Source organism: Chaetura pelagica, unplaced genomic scaffold (assembly GCF_000747805.2).
Source record: "Chaetura pelagica isolate M959 unplaced genomic scaffold, ChaPel_1.0 scaffold189, whole genome shotgun sequence".
NCBI lineage: Eukaryota > Metazoa > Chordata > Aves > Apodiformes > Apodidae > Chaetura > Chaetura pelagica.
Genome location: NW_009970716.1, coordinates 3,666,114 through 3,681,693, shown reverse-complemented (window position 1 = coordinate 3,681,693; position 15,580 = coordinate 3,666,114). Strand labels below are relative to the sequence as shown.

Here is a 15,580-nt window from a genome sequence, read left to right as displayed (position 1 = left end):
ACTCTTTCCTAGGTAAAAGAGAAATGCCAAGAGTTACTGAGCTGTAGGGAGAAATTATTGAATGTCCTCTTACTCTTGAAAAACTGACAAAACAAACAGGGAGGTACATAAGCCTAGCCAGATCAAAACCAGTTTTTTTCATTTCCTGGCTTTGTAGTTGTTCTTGTTTTGAAGGGAGGTTGGTTTGCCATTCAGAACTATTACTCTATATGTCTATGTTAATATTTTAAAGACAGAGCTCCCTTTGTGAACTAGAATCCATGGAATTTATTAAAGCATATGACTCAACCAGCAATATCAATAACACAGAGCTACAACGACTTATTTCCCCTCACACAGAGATTTGTTACCAAATCATAATACCTGGATTAAACTATGAGTTTAACCATGCTGATAAATTTATCTGTGCAAAATACACTACACTCTTTGACGACCACATTGTAATTCCTATCTTAGACAAGAAAATTGTACTTTTTTTTTTCCATAAAGTAGGCTACAAAGTGCCAGCAGAGTCATTCTCTGAGTTCATTCCACCCTTTGACAGCAGATTTTGTCAAGAGACATAAACACATAGAGCATACATAAATGTGTGTACATCTGTATATTTTCCACACACACACAAAGTGCTCAGCTGCCAAACCTCAAATGTGGCACAGAACATGATCAAAAATTTAAAGGAGGTAAAAACACAAAATAGTGAATGCAAAACTTTGGAAGACTGGGAGAAGCATTCCCACTTGATATATATAAGCCTCCTTATGGTTTCATTGTCAGAATTATTTCTTTATGCTATAAAAATATTTCCATAACATAAGCCAGATCAAATTTATGTGGGACCAAGGTAATTCTGAAAACAAATTTGAAACATCTTCTGACAGGAAAGACTTAAAAGGTCTTTCTTGGCCTCCTCGTTCCTCAAGATTCATTAGGTTTTTATTTAACTTTCATATTACTTACCAGGAAAAGGATTAATTTTAGTAGCAGATATGGTTCTTCTTGCATATCTAGAATTCTTTCTTCTTAGAATAGTAGAAACTGCTGCTATTCTGTGTTTACAATCTGTTTTGAACAAAATGCATTATTCTCAACTATAGAATTACATATGGCACTAATTAGACAGAAAGCTGGCAGACGCCTTATTCTTCAACTGTTAAACACCTTCCATGACCAAACAGGAAGGTTTTGAAACAAGGCAATGAGGAAAACCTAGGGCCAGATTTTTTATATTTTCCTGAATGAATTTTTTTGGAAATTCCATCGCCCCCTTCAAATTATTTCCTCCCTCCTCTACACTATGTAACTTGAAAAGATTTTGGAAGGTTATCAAGGAAGTACATATTCCAGTACAGGTTCAGACTCATGATGCTGACAGTGGAGTAGCAAGGGCAGAGTGTAATAGCATCCTGGGAAGCTGGCAGATTCTTTGCAAAGCTTCATCTTTGGAAGCACATTTGGAGACCAAGCTCTACACCACCCAGAGAGAGAAAGGCAGAGCTGGGTTGAACATCTCTGACTGTCCTCAGCACCCAGACCACAAACTCTTCAGTCTTTCCATCCTCCTGCTGCTCTCAATATTGTTCTCTTGGTGGGGTTATTGCAGTTGACTGTGCAGCCCTGTTCCACTACAACAGCAGCAGTTCAGGGCCCAGCCAGCTTCTGAGGACAGGCTCACTCCCATTCTACATAACAGAATTTATTTTTATATTTATATTTTGGAAAGAATAGAAAATTTAATCCTTAAGAAATTCATTAAACTAGCATTATTTACGTCATGATTTTTTTATCAATAGCCAGTGGAGATCTCATGCTCTGAAGCCCTAAACATCCTCTGTAACAGCTAATGTCAAAGGAAGCTCTGGAAACGGTCATGAGTGGAAAAGGCAAAAGGACTAATTTCTAATTTAGCCCCTTTGTCATAAATTGGTTGTAGCCTTCACCAAGTTTATTTGTATATTCTATTTTATGCACTCATGGAAATAAATTCATTAATGTTTCAGAGAGTCTCAGAATCTGCTGAGTCCTCTTGAGTCAAGGTCTCAAGAGGAAATGAATAATTCCGTATTTCTTAACCCCTTTCAGTCATGCTCAGAAATTAGGATAAAATCTACTAACTGTATTGTAACTGTAAAAAAATTTAGCAGCTGTTTCAGGCACATAACAATATTTGGGCAGCCCTGAAAAAAGCAGTATATAGACTTGCAATTGAAGGCGGCATCATAATATATACCCCTAAGAAATACAACCCCTACATCTGATTTTTATGTGCTTGTATTTTTGTCAGTAACATATTGATGTTGTTTATAATGTTATCTATGGTAAATGGGAGTAATAATAACACTATTCCTCTATTAACAGAAATGCATTCTAGATGCAAATGAGTAATTAGAAGTCTCAAAGGGGCATCTTTTCCTCCCTGCTTGTGTCCATGACAGCTGTGAAAAACCTGCATGTAATAGAAAACTGATGTGTAAGAGTAAAGGCAGCAAATCATAAATCATCACTACTAATAGTTCTGCATTAAAAATGGGATGTTATGACTCAAAGAATAGAAAATCATACTCACAACATTTATAGGTAGTTTTAAAATTACAAATAAAAGTCTTAAATTAGAGCATTTAATAGCCCACTTATAAAGACCTACTTTACACTTTTTGAGTTTTTTTATATACCTAAAAGAGGTCTCAGAATTTGGGTCTGGCATTAAGTAAAAAAAAATCACGTATTTTAACTAAAATAATCTCCTAAGAAGTTTAATAGTTAGGTGGGGGGCACAGATTTGCCATTTTAAGCAACTACTCTGCTTATTCATTAAAATTTTATGCATAAAATATTTTCATTGTGAAAAAAAAACACAGAAGCATTTTGTGTGGGAGTACTCTTCTTCCTTCTGTTCAGTTATGATTAAAGCTAGACTGCTATTGCTCTTTCATTACAAAACTGCCCATGGATACAGTAAAGATGTTCAGGGGAATGGATATGGCTCATCATTTTTTTATTACCCCTGTGACTAAGGTTTCCATTTGGTAGCTCTGGACTACAAGGGGAATGGTCATCTGCCTGTAATAGCAACTGAACGCTGGCTGCCCAGAAGGATTCTGCCCACCCAGGGCTGACACAGGCAGAAAGTCTCAGGAAACTGCTGTGAAAAGCATCCAAGGACTATTCTCTCAGGCAACAGGTTAAGCAACACACTTTTTGCACTGACAAAAAGGGGAGGGTGCTCCCTGTACCTCCTGCCTCTGACTTGGGATGAAAACCAAGGACCAGCACCTGAGAAGTGGTTGATTTTCTGCATTGTTTTCGTGCAGATGACTTGATCTTGATTGCTCAAAAGTCTCAAGCTCAGGGTACTGCTACACTTTTATTCTTTATTTCTTCACTGTATATTGCTAGAAGAAATACTGCAAATCCTGATTTCAGCCCATTTCCCAAGTGAATTGCATCGGAAGATCCTGTCTTGGCTTGTGAAAGCTTTTTGTAGAAACAGTTGTTTCAGCATCTGAACTAAGGACAGGTTCTTTCATAGCAAACTGAAATAGTCAATATTGCTGATTCAGCAATCACAGCAATATTTTTGCTGAAATAACAGCAAAGAGAAGAAGTGTTATCTGGGCTTAACTCAGGTTTGGGCTTAAGAAGGTGCAGCATGGTTGATTTGTATGAGATTACACCACTGCTTAATTTAGATAAGCAGTTTTTAGGACAGATAGCTGAGTGCCTCTCTCTTCTTACCTACCCTATTTTTTCCAAAATTCTACAATTTTATTATTTTTTTTTTACCATGACCTAGATGAATAATCTTCAGGAATGAAGGGGTATTTCAATCTGCTTAGATTTACCATTGGTATTTCTGCTTTAGACCTTCAAAAATGTTCAACTGTAATTGTTTTATCCACTAAAATCAGTCTCAAACCAGAAGTTCATATGACTAAAGATCATAGGCCACCAAGCTCGTGTCAAAAACCCTGTATTTCATTCACCATCAACAAGCTTGGATTTGCATCCACAATGCATAGTGGATGTACCACAGTACAATTAAAATGCTGGTGTTTGAACCACATTACTAATCAGCAGCTTTGCTATTTTTCATTGCATAGAAATATAAATTCATGCAGATTAATTTTTTGTTACTTACAGTTTTGTTCATTTTCTTGGACTATTTTGTAGATGACTATTGAAATAGTGAAGACAAATACTACTGGAATCATAGTGAGCCAAATTATCTTCGTCGTACACATTGGATCTGCCCACAAAATATAGAAGAGATAAAATGAAGCAGGAAAACACTGGCAGAGAAAAGCAGAACATTCCATCCTGGTAGGTTTTTTTGGACCATGCTTATGCCCCCAGATGAAAATTTAAAACAAAATAGAATACAATGCCTTTTTCTTCCAGCCTTCTTTGTTGTTTGAAATTAAGTTTCCTGTCTGGAATTTAGCTTCATTTTCACCTGTATCTATCGTCCCATGTCTGAAATAGTTATACGTAGCTAAGTGAGTGAGAACTTTTCCTATTTGAATAAACTTACATGCAACTCAGTCAGGAAGCAAATGCTTCAAAGAACAACATTTATATTTAAAGTAGAACAAAGGTAATATATATCCTCTCTTTGTTTGGATGGAGCATAGAAGGAATTAGCCCACTGTCCAACACTTGCATTCTCAACCTCCTGGTCTATCTTCACATACAGGAGGCAGTAAGATTCTACATACACCAGATTTCATACAAAAAAGTGAGGAAGTGCCCCAACAGGGCCTCTCTGGAGAGTTCCTTTAACCAAAGCTATCTTGGAAGAGAATCAGCGTGGGACTGGATGTAGGAGGTAGACTGCTCTTTTGGACAGCATCTGCTGCAGAAGTGTCCCCACGTTCCATGGAGAGTTAGTTCAGTGACTAGTACAAGTTAGGACTATATAGCACAGAGAAAGGATGTGGGGAACTCTCCTCCCTGTTTTTTTTTTTAAAAACCTTCCAAGCTTCTTTGGCAGCTGCACATTAATACATACCTTAGCATTGTCAAACAATTATTTAAAAAACCAATTATGTTTCTATGACTCATATAAAATAAAATTACAGACTATAGCCAAACCACTGTTTTTCTTTCCTTGACTCAGAATAGTATAATTAGACCTACATCAACTTCCCTTGTGTATCTTCTCCAATGAGAAATCATGAGGAAAGTGCCAAAAAACCCCATGGCTCTCTGAGGTAAGCACAGCTCATCCCTTCTAATTCAGAACTAAAAATATCATCTATTCAGTCATTTAGGCTCCTTTCAAACAGTTCTCTACACCATCTTGTAGTGACTTGTATTTACTTGTATGTCAACCTTGCCTAGTCAAAGCCCTGAGCACCTCTCTAGCTTTGTTTTGAAGTAAGTAAAAAAAGATGTGTTGTCAATTTTCATTGTTAACTTGCAATAACTGCTTCCCAGGTAAATCACCACTACTAAAGGGTGGTTAGCTCATAGTTTTGACACAAGTTAGCAGAGCAAGTTACAAACTCTACTCCCCTCATGGCTAGACCTACTTGTTTTTTTTTCAGAAAAAACAAGATGCCCTCTCTTCTCTAGGAATTCACCTGGACTTGTTTAACACAGGTTTAGCCATCTCCAAAGTACTTCTTTTTTTTTTTTTTTCCCCCCAGAAAAGCTACTCCTAGGTCCTTGTATTTCATTCACCATCAACAAGCTTGGATTTGCATCCACAATGCATAGTGGATGTACCACAGTACAATTAAAATGCTGGTGTTTGAACCACATTACTAATCAGCAGCTTTGCTATTTTTCATTGCATAGAAATATAAATTCATGCAGATTAATTTTTTGTTACTTACAGTTTTGTTCATTTTCTTGGACTATTTTGTAGATGACTATTGAAATAGTGAAGACAAATACTACTGGAATCATAGTGAGCCAAATTATCTTCGTCGTACACATTGGATCTGCCCACAAAATATAGAAGAGATAAAATGAAGCAGGAAAACACTGGCAGAGAAAAGCAGAACATTCCATCCTGGTAGGTTTTTTTGGACCATGCTTATGCCCCCAGATGAAAATTTAAAACAAAATAGAATACAATGCCTTTTTCTTCCAGCCTTCTTTGTTGTTTGAAATTAAGTTTCCTGTCTGGAATTTAGCTTCATTTTCACCTGTATCTATCGTCCCATGTCTGAAATAGTTATACGTAGCTAAGTGAGTGAGAACTTTTCCTATTTGAATAAACTTACATGCAACTCAGTCAGGAAGCAAATGCTTCAAAGAACAACATTTATATTTAAAGTAGAACAAAGGTAATATATATCCTCTCTTTGTTTGGATGGAGCATAGAAGGAATTAGCCCACTGTCCAACACTTGCATTCTCAACCTCCTGGTCTATCTTCACATACAGGAGGCAGTAAGATTCTACATACACCAGATTTCATACAAAAAAGTGAGGAAGTGCCCCAACAGGGCCTCTCTGGAGAGTTCCTTTAACCAAAGCTATCTTGGAAGAGAATCAGCGTGGGACTGGATGTAGGAGGTAGACTGCTCTTTTGGACAGCATCTGCTGCAGAAGTGTCCCCACGTTCCATGGAGAGTTAGTTCAGTGACTAGTACAAGTTAGGACTATATAGCACAGAGAAAGGATGTGGGGAACTCTCCTCCCTGTTTTTTTTTTTAAAAACCTTCCAAGCTTCTTTGGCAGCTGCACATTAATACATACCTTAGCATTGTCAAACAATTATTTAAAAAACCAATTATGTTTCTATGACTCATATAAAATAAAATTACAGACTATAGCCAAACCACTGTTTTTCTTTCCTTGACTCAGAATAGTATAATTAGACCTACATCAACTTCCCTTGTGTATCTTCTCCAATGAGAAATCATGAGGAAAGTGCCAAAAAACCCCATGGCTCTCTGAGGTAAGCACAGCTCATCCCTTCTAATTCAGAACTAAAAATATCATCTATTCAGTCATTTAGGCTCCTTTCAAACAGTTCTCTACACCATCTTGTAGTGACTTGTATTTACTTGTATGTCAACCTTGCCTAGTCAAAGCCCTGAGCACCTCTCTAGCTTTGTTTTGAAGTAAGTAAAAAAAGATGTGTTGTCAATTTTCATTGTTAACTTGCAATAACTGCTTCCCAGGTAAATCACCACTACTAAAGGGTGGTTAGCTCATAGTTTTGACACAAGTTAGCAGAGCAAGTTACAAACTCTACTCCCCTCATGGCTAGACCTACTTGTTTTTTTTTCAGAAAAAACAAGATGCCCTCTCTTCTCTAGGAATTCACCTGGACTTGTTTAACACAGGTTTAGCCATCTCCAAAGTACTTCTTTTTTTTTTTTTTTCCCCCCAGAAAAGCTACTCCTAGGTCCTTTTCTGCCAGACACTTTCCAGCCACACTTCCCCAAGCCTGTAGTGTTGCCTGGGGTTGTTGTGGCCCAAGTGCAGGACCCAGCACTTGGCCTTGTTGAAGCCCAGACCATTGACATTAGCCCAATGACCTAATCTATCCTACTCTCTCTGTAGAGCCTCCCTATCCTCACGCAGATCAACACTCTCATCTAGCTTGGTGTCATCTGAAACCTTACTGATGATACACTCTATGTCCTTATCAAAATCATTGATAAAGATATTAAACAGAAATGAAACTTAAGAAGCTCACAGGCTATCCTCTGGGAAAACTAAGCCTAGTTCAGCTGAATATTTCTTTTTTAAGTGTACTGTGGTCAGGCTGTATAATAGGATATTGCAGTACAACATTAAGAAAAGTCAAATCTGTCTCCTGGTTCTGCCATAGAAGTTAACAGGAATTTTTTATTTTACCTCCAAGACAACAGGGTTATGCCATTATCAGGGAGGGCAGAGGAAAAAAGTAATCCCAGGATTTGTCACACATGCAATTTGTGAGTCTGTTACCATTAAGGAAAAAAATATGCAGACACTTTTCTGTGTTGCTCCTGGGGGGGGGAAGGGCAGGGGGGGCTGGTTAAACCTACTTTAAATCACTATAAAAGCTGCCAGTTCCTTATTAAAGGTGGTCTTTTACTAAGGGGTGACCAAAATTATATTCTCTTCTTATGAAATACTTAAATACTTCCAAATAGTTGCTGAAAGCAGGGAACTGCCTACTGGAGATTTTTTGCAAGATGGATATTGTTTCTGGTGTGATTTGCATTCTGACTCTACTTTGTAACTTACATTTCACATCAGACTCCAGTCGCAGTGAAATATTTATACAGTCATTTTGGTCTTCCATCATTGCCACTAGACAGGAATTATTTAGGTATTCTTCAGCTGCATTTCTTCCTCCAAATATAGAATTGTTGATGTGGATTTCCAGAAGGTAGTAAGTATTATGCTCTACTTCTTTCTCAGAAACCGTAGAGAAATTGAAATATTTATTAAAATAAATAACATCTTCTGTTTTCACTTCAAGTGAGCTTTTTGCTTTTGGAAATAAAAATTAAAGCAAAACTGTTATAAAATGCCGTAAACAAAGAGATAACTATCAAAAAAACAGTAAAATATGTCTATCTTGTTTGCAAAAAACATACACTAGGTTTTTACATTACTGACTCTGGAAAAATGGACAAAAGGATACCATACTCTGAACAGATCTGAAGAATATTGACTCTCTACAAAATATAGCCCCTTTTTTTTGCTTTACAACCAGCTTTAGTGCTCAGCTTCACAGCTTTCAATTTTCTTTATTGTTTTGTTGTCTCTTGTCAAAGCTAACAGACAAAAATCAGGCCCTGAAAAAAATTAAAACCATGTAAAAGCCACATGACGATAGAGTTTTGATGTGTATATCTGGTCTATCTCCTACCAGTTGCAGAAAGTGCTTGTTTCCCTTCAAACCACACAAACTGTGAGACTTGCACGATGTTAACAAGAAATATAGGTAGGTAAGATGCTGTCAAAAGTGTTAGAGTTGTATAGGTATAACTGAGAACAGAGTTCCTCCACATATTTTCTGTTTTGCCCTTTTCCGTTCTTGGTAAGACAGCTATTTTGTAATTAAGCAGCTGGAAAAGGAGCTGTATTTCTTGGATTTAGGACTTGGCCTGTTGCCCCTCAGGCTCACAATGTTAGGAAAGCAAAATTCAGAGACATCCTCACGCACAGTTTTATTCAAGATCCTCAAAGAAAAGAAATAATTTTGCTACCGACGTTTCACTGACAGCCAGGAATGAATGCCACTGAGAATCTGGCATAAAACCTACATTTTCATGCAAGGAGAGACAAGCTAAAAAAGCATTGTTCATAGATTTGCAAAGAGTACAGAGAACCAGCAGCATATTACAATTTTCTTTATTACCAAATAAAAAAAAGTATTTTCTGTTGTAATTATCTACTTCAAAATTAGGTATTTGTCTTAATCTACTTACTTTTTTTAGCTACTGACCCTGATGCTTGATGTTCAATATTCACATCTCTCTTGGATTCACACTCTGTGTGTTTAGTATGAAACTGCTGTTTGCTCATGGAAGACTGACAAATACAGTGAATATTCTGGAAACTGGAGTGATTTACATTGACCTTCAGTAAAATGGTCTGGTTTCCTCTTCTTTGTTGCACCGATCTTTTGCAAGAATTGCTATTGAAAGTACAAAGTGGAAAAGTGGTGTTACGCGATGAACAGGTATCCATGCACGACACAATGACAGTGTTAGCTGTAAAAACAAAAGTATTGTATTAGTAAGAGAGCCATATAGGACACATGGACAAATGTAACCATGTAACAAATACTTTAACCATCTTACAATGAAATGCGCTTTCTTGAGGGTTATGGCAGCACATTGTATGCATCAACAAGTGAGAGAGAGGAAACACAGTCTTCCCACAGTCTCAGTGCTGGACTCTGTTGTTGAGTTGTATGAAATCTCTTGTAATGCTAGCTCGAATTTGTGGCAGTACCTCGTCACATCGCTGTTCCAAAACTGCTCTGATTTGATTGTACTTAAAAGGAAGACTGAAGCACTCATGTTTGGACGGGGAGCTTAGGCCTGGAGTTGTGTAGTTGCAACACATCAGTGCAATTGTGTTGTAAAAAAGGTATAATCAGAATGAAAACTTTCTTTCCAATGACATTGAAACCACACAGTGAAAATCCACAGAAGCGCTGCTGAATCCTCTGACCCCACCCTTCACATTCTCTTGTATTCAGTCTAACAAACATGAGTCGTAATTATGACCACTACATTTGGTATTCATATCCAAATTTCAGTATCAAATTACTGTAGCAAGAGTACATTAATGTGGTTCTGGCAAGAGCAAAAAACACATATTATTAATTATTAATGGAGCTATTTTAGCTGTCTTCCACGTTAAAGTAGGGCTTTATTGTACGAATTGTGCATTTTTACTTCTGTTCCCTTTGAAATTTTTTTTCAAAATAAAAATAATAATAATCCTGACCCCAACATGAAATACGTATTTATGAATACAAATAACCACTTCCTGGAGTTGATGCAGCACTAACCTATAGTTTTGCAGCTGATCTTCTGATTCTAGAAGTGCCCTTGCATCTCTGTGAACAGGAAATTTTGCATCTAACGCCCATTACAAGTAATTGTAGTAATATGTTCATAAATCCTTATGTATAGAGAGAAAAATAGCCTTTTATGGCTTCAGTGCTCAGCTGCAATCTGACAGCTTCAACAGGCCACCTGTGCTCACATCACAGCAGGCTGACCTCAGGAATAGTTCAGTGAAGGTTTTCAGACAGAACACAGGAATAAAATCCAAAAGCCAAAGCCAAAGTCAATTATCTTCACTTTACTAATACAACATCAGAGAGTCATAAAATCCTCATAAAACATAATTAACTGGAATCTGAAGTACACATCCTATGCAGGTAAGAAAATAATTCATTTAAATACAAAAAGGAAAAATGTCAGGCAAAATTTAGTGCTTGATCTTTCCCTGAGGCAAGTCAATAGACTTTCCTCAAAAGGCTCAGGATGCAACCTGGGGTGGAGCAGGCTCCTGAAGTCAAATTCTTCCAGCTGAAGGAGGCATTCTGTGCAGAGCTTCCCTGTGCAGATGAGCCAGGAGCAGAAATTGAATGCTTACACTGCTCTGATAGCAAGGTTTGTGTTCTTCTGGGCAATCTGAAACCACTGCTACAGCTCTCCAGGTCAGTTAATGGTAATTCCCTACCATACACCCTTCACCAAGAATTTATATACAGACTTAGGAATGTATGGCCTGTGCTGTGACAGCAGCCAATGTACAGCACAATTAAGTCCATTTTGGACTTCACACATAGCTAAACAGGCTTAAGAGCTGCCTGTCAGCCATGCTGGAGATCTTGAGTGGAAAAAAAGTTGTAAACCTGTCATGTTAGGGAGGGTGCTTGCCATCCTCTTGAAAGATCTCTATGGAGAAAGCCATTCAAATTGCCATTTAGCATCAATACTCACTGTTTTTTTCCAAATCGCAGGCCTGTGGACTTTCTAGGGAGGGATATAAATTGTTGAAACTGCAAGTAGGGCTGCAAAAAGGCTAGACTTCCCCTGTGGGTTACATGGTAGACAGAGAGCTGTACCCACACGAGGCTTGCTCCTTGCTGCAGGGATGGGAAGCAGCCTCCCTGGTGTAAACACAACTGAAAATATGGAAAGGCTTTTGTGAAATCTGAACACAGGAGGCCTGAAGACTTAAGAGGACCACTGAGAGGAAACCATGCAAAGTATCTACAGAAAACTGCTGTAAATTCAAAGATGTGTAACTTGCATGCTTAATGTTAGGAAGTTCTGTGTTTATGAAATTCCTTTATTAAGCCTCCATTTAGAGGGTGTTTTTCCAGAGAAAACTGAATTCCATTAAAAGAAAATTATTCACTCTTTGTTGCAGTGACAATAAGGTCGATGTCCTCTTCTGGCAGGAGTCACATAATTATTTATTTGCATAATCTGTGTTAGTAAATACTTTGATAAGTTTTGCAAGGAGGTAAAACATTACTTATTTCAACATCTTGGACTGACTAATGAATGTTACGATATTCGAATCTCACCAAGTTCGTTCATTTATAAACTATAAAAATCTACAAATTATATTCTACTTACTGTCATGTTTATTATTTCTGGTTAATGAAAATAGAAATTAAATTTAAGTAACCCAGGGTGGATATATATATATATTTTTATTTTATTGTTTTCCCTAGAAAACTATTCATAGTTTATTTCATGATGCCTAGGAATATATGCCATTTGTCAAAGGGATGCTTTTTATTATAACATTTATCTATTCAAAAGCTTACTTAGGAATGGATGCATCAAAACTAATTTAATATTAATTTATTTATGGATTTTTAAGAAAGCACTGACCTTTCACACATAAATTTTGCATTAATCCTAAATCCAGTATTGGCCTTTAGGATCACCGAGGTGTATTTGGGATTTATGTTAAAAGAATCGCTTCACTCAGTTACACCTTTTCTGCTCTACTTCTCATCAGGTTACCACTGCACACCTCTGTTTTCACAAACAGTATCTCACACTAGATAGTAACTGTACAAAGTTTTACAGGCATTAAGTATAGAAACTGTAAGAAGAGTTTTTAAGACATATAGTTCCTGGTATAGAAGTGCATATGTATTTTACCTGCTCTTCATTATGAAGATAGTGAAAGTACAGCTCCATGGAAATAGACACCAAGATTTTGTGGTGTACATAAATGAATGACAAACTCCTTTAAAATGACCACATATAATTAACTGTGTTAGTTTAAAATCTAACAAAAATATCTATATGCTCTGCAAAGTACATATGAGCACAGCATCCTAACCATTGCTTTCAGGAAAGCATGTGCCAAATTTTTAATTGCAATCAGACTTTACAAGAAAGAATAGGGTATTTTAAAAGCTGATCACTCACCTTCATGGATTTTGAAAAATTCAGGTAAACATAAAACAAATATGGTAATTATTCCTAGTGCTAATCTGAAGAGTCCTGATTTTCTCAAAAGCAAGCACATGCCACTGAAGCGCTCCCATCTAGCACAGTGGTGGCAACTTCCTTCCTGCTTTAGCTTTTAACTTAGTGCAGACTATGCAAAATAATGTTTCTTCATTTCCTTTTTCTGCTATGGCTTTTCTTGTTACTTCTCACTACAATAAGATGTAGAGAACCAGGTTGTGTTCTTACATCGGCACAGATGAGGATGATTCAAATCAATACACTGAAGATAAAACTCACATAGCACAATGAAAATAAGAGAAAAAAACTTGCATAGAAACTATTGCATTCGTTTGGGGTAGTTTTGTTTTAGGAACATCACCCCCTAATGGCTGCTTTCATATACCTTCTGAGCAGTAAAGTGATCCTTGTGAAGGAATGTTCTCATTTGGCCAAGAGGATTGTTTAAAAATTAGTCAGACCTCCGTTATAGAAATGAGTCAGAACCGCATGAGTCAGATACGGAGATTTTATTGTTTTATTTATATACATATGCATTGGAGCCTGGGGAAGAAACTTGTATGTGATACAGAATCGTTAATAGACTATTATTTTGAACATTAGAACTTAAAGTTTCTGATTTGAGAGTTAGTGATGTACCAAGTACAATGTGCTGAGTGTGAGATATCCGTACTATCATTGCTGCTGTATTCTTAAAGGACAACAAATGTGTTCCCATCTGTAGAATGTCTTCAGTGTGTATGCTGCTATCCTTTACACCACAAGAAGATTGGATAGAGTCATTACTATTCTCCTATACACTGTAGTCACCATTTTTCATCTAAACTTTCCAGATAAAAAATCAGTCTTTCATTCTGACATCCACCATGTGATTCCATAAATTCTTTTTACAGATGAGACTGTGAAGAAAATTTCTGAAAAGTTAAAAAAAAAAGACCTCTGAATAATGCATATGTAAAACCAAATTGACTCAAGCATAGAGTATATACAGTAAGAAGGATTTAATTAGTTCCAAAAGCTCTCTTCTCATACAGTAGTTTTCCCACAACCCATTAAATATTGAGTACTACTGAAAAGAATCAATACTGTTAAAGTTAGAATAAGAGATGTCCTACAAACGTGAAATGTCCTTCTTGTAATCTAGTTTTCTCAGAAGATGAGTAAGACAGGTGGAAGGAAATACAGTATTCATTCTACAGAAAGACTCCTAATGGAACTGTAGTGATTATAAATTTGTTAATACTATATTTTAAATGTAGTACTTATGCAATGAAAGCAATGAAACCAAAGCAAAATTAACTGGGTTTTTTTTGGTACAACATGGTACAACAGAAGTAATAAGGGTACAAAAAAATCATAGGTTTGAATTTAAAAAGTAAAATAAATCCACTGCACAGTTTATATTTGTCATCCATTAGCAAACTAGCTGTGAGCGACCATGTTGCCCCTTGAATATCTTCCTTCTCAGTTATTTATGTTTTTCTGTTTTCTAAGTTGCGTAGTGTTCTCCCACCCTTTCTGCCCAGAAGAAACGGAGAAGGAACTGGAAAATAACAGGACTTTGTCAAGTAACATGTGTATCTATACTTTCCTGAAACATTCAGACTTTCGGTGTTGTTGGTGGTGCCCAAGGTCAGAATAGAAATTGCACTACAAGTTCCCACCCAAGTTCAGCCTGAAATAATAGTAGCCTGTGGAATATATTGAGCTTCAGATTCTACAGAAAAGGTTCCCAAGAACTCTGTGGTAAGCAGATGGGCAATAACTATTTTAGGGCTATAGTGATAGCTCATTTTCATTGAGTTTCTGAGTTCAGGAAGCCCATGTATGATCTGTCAGCATGTTGCAGGGAGACCCTGAGCTTTAGACACCATTGCCCGTAGCAGCTGTGCAAGTGTGAATTCGCTGAATCATTTTGTGTGTGTGTGGCCCGACCCGCCAAGGTAAGTGAAAAACAGGAGTTTTCCTTCTTCAGGGAAATGCTTCCCTCCACCTAGCTAATAATTTTTACACAGCTGCAACAACTAGTACCTTTGAAAACCCTATCCTTTGGTCAAATTTAGTTAAAACTGGCTAAGTCAGCCAGGATGAGAACTGGCAGCCAGACAAAGCACAGAGCCATGCAGGCCACCTTTCCTTACCGAACAAAGCAAAGAAAGCACTAAATACCTCATTACTGCATCAAACTCGTCCTGCAACACCTCAGCAATGATCTCACCAAGCCCTTTAAATCAGTGTCACCAGTCGGAGGCACATCTGACTGTCACAGTCTGTTAGCCTGGAAAGTTATGCTCCCTGTGGGTGGCAGAGGTGGCCGGTGAAGTGCTGCAGGAGAAGGCCAGGGAAGGCTGGGGCCTGCTGGTACGGGCTGCCCGGGAGCAGGGAATGGCTGCACTCTGTGGCACTGCGGGCTTGTCTTCCTTGAGCGAGGCCTTGCCTGCGGCTCACCAAGATCCAGCACCTGAAGGGGGCCCACAGGAAAGCTGGGAAGGGCCTTTTTACAAGGCAGGTGACAAGGGGTAATGGATCCAAACTGGGAGAGGGGAGATTCAGGTTAGACATCAGGAAGACACTCTTCAGGGTGCGGGTGGTGAGGCCCTGGCACGGGCTGCCCAGGGAAGCCGTGGGAGCCCCATCCCCGGGAGCCCCATCCCCGGGACCCCC

The 15,580-nt window shown here is 37.8% G+C and overlaps 1 protein-coding gene across 1 annotated transcript in view; it reads right to left on the bottom strand.

The window, feature by feature from the left end:
* TMEM156 (transmembrane protein 156) overlaps positions 1–13,075 on the bottom strand; it is a 16,174-nt gene extending 3,099 nt beyond the window's left edge. The window contains 5 exon segments of the mRNA XM_010006156.1: positions 958–1,059; positions 5,835–5,942; positions 8,190–8,465; positions 9,383–9,667; positions 12,875–13,075. Coding sequence (XP_010004458.1) covers positions 958–1,059; positions 5,835–5,942; positions 8,190–8,465; positions 9,383–9,667; positions 12,875–12,974 — 871 coding nt within the window. The 5' untranslated portion in view covers positions 12,975–13,075.
* Between the last annotated feature and the right edge of the window lie 2,505 nt (positions 13,076–15,580).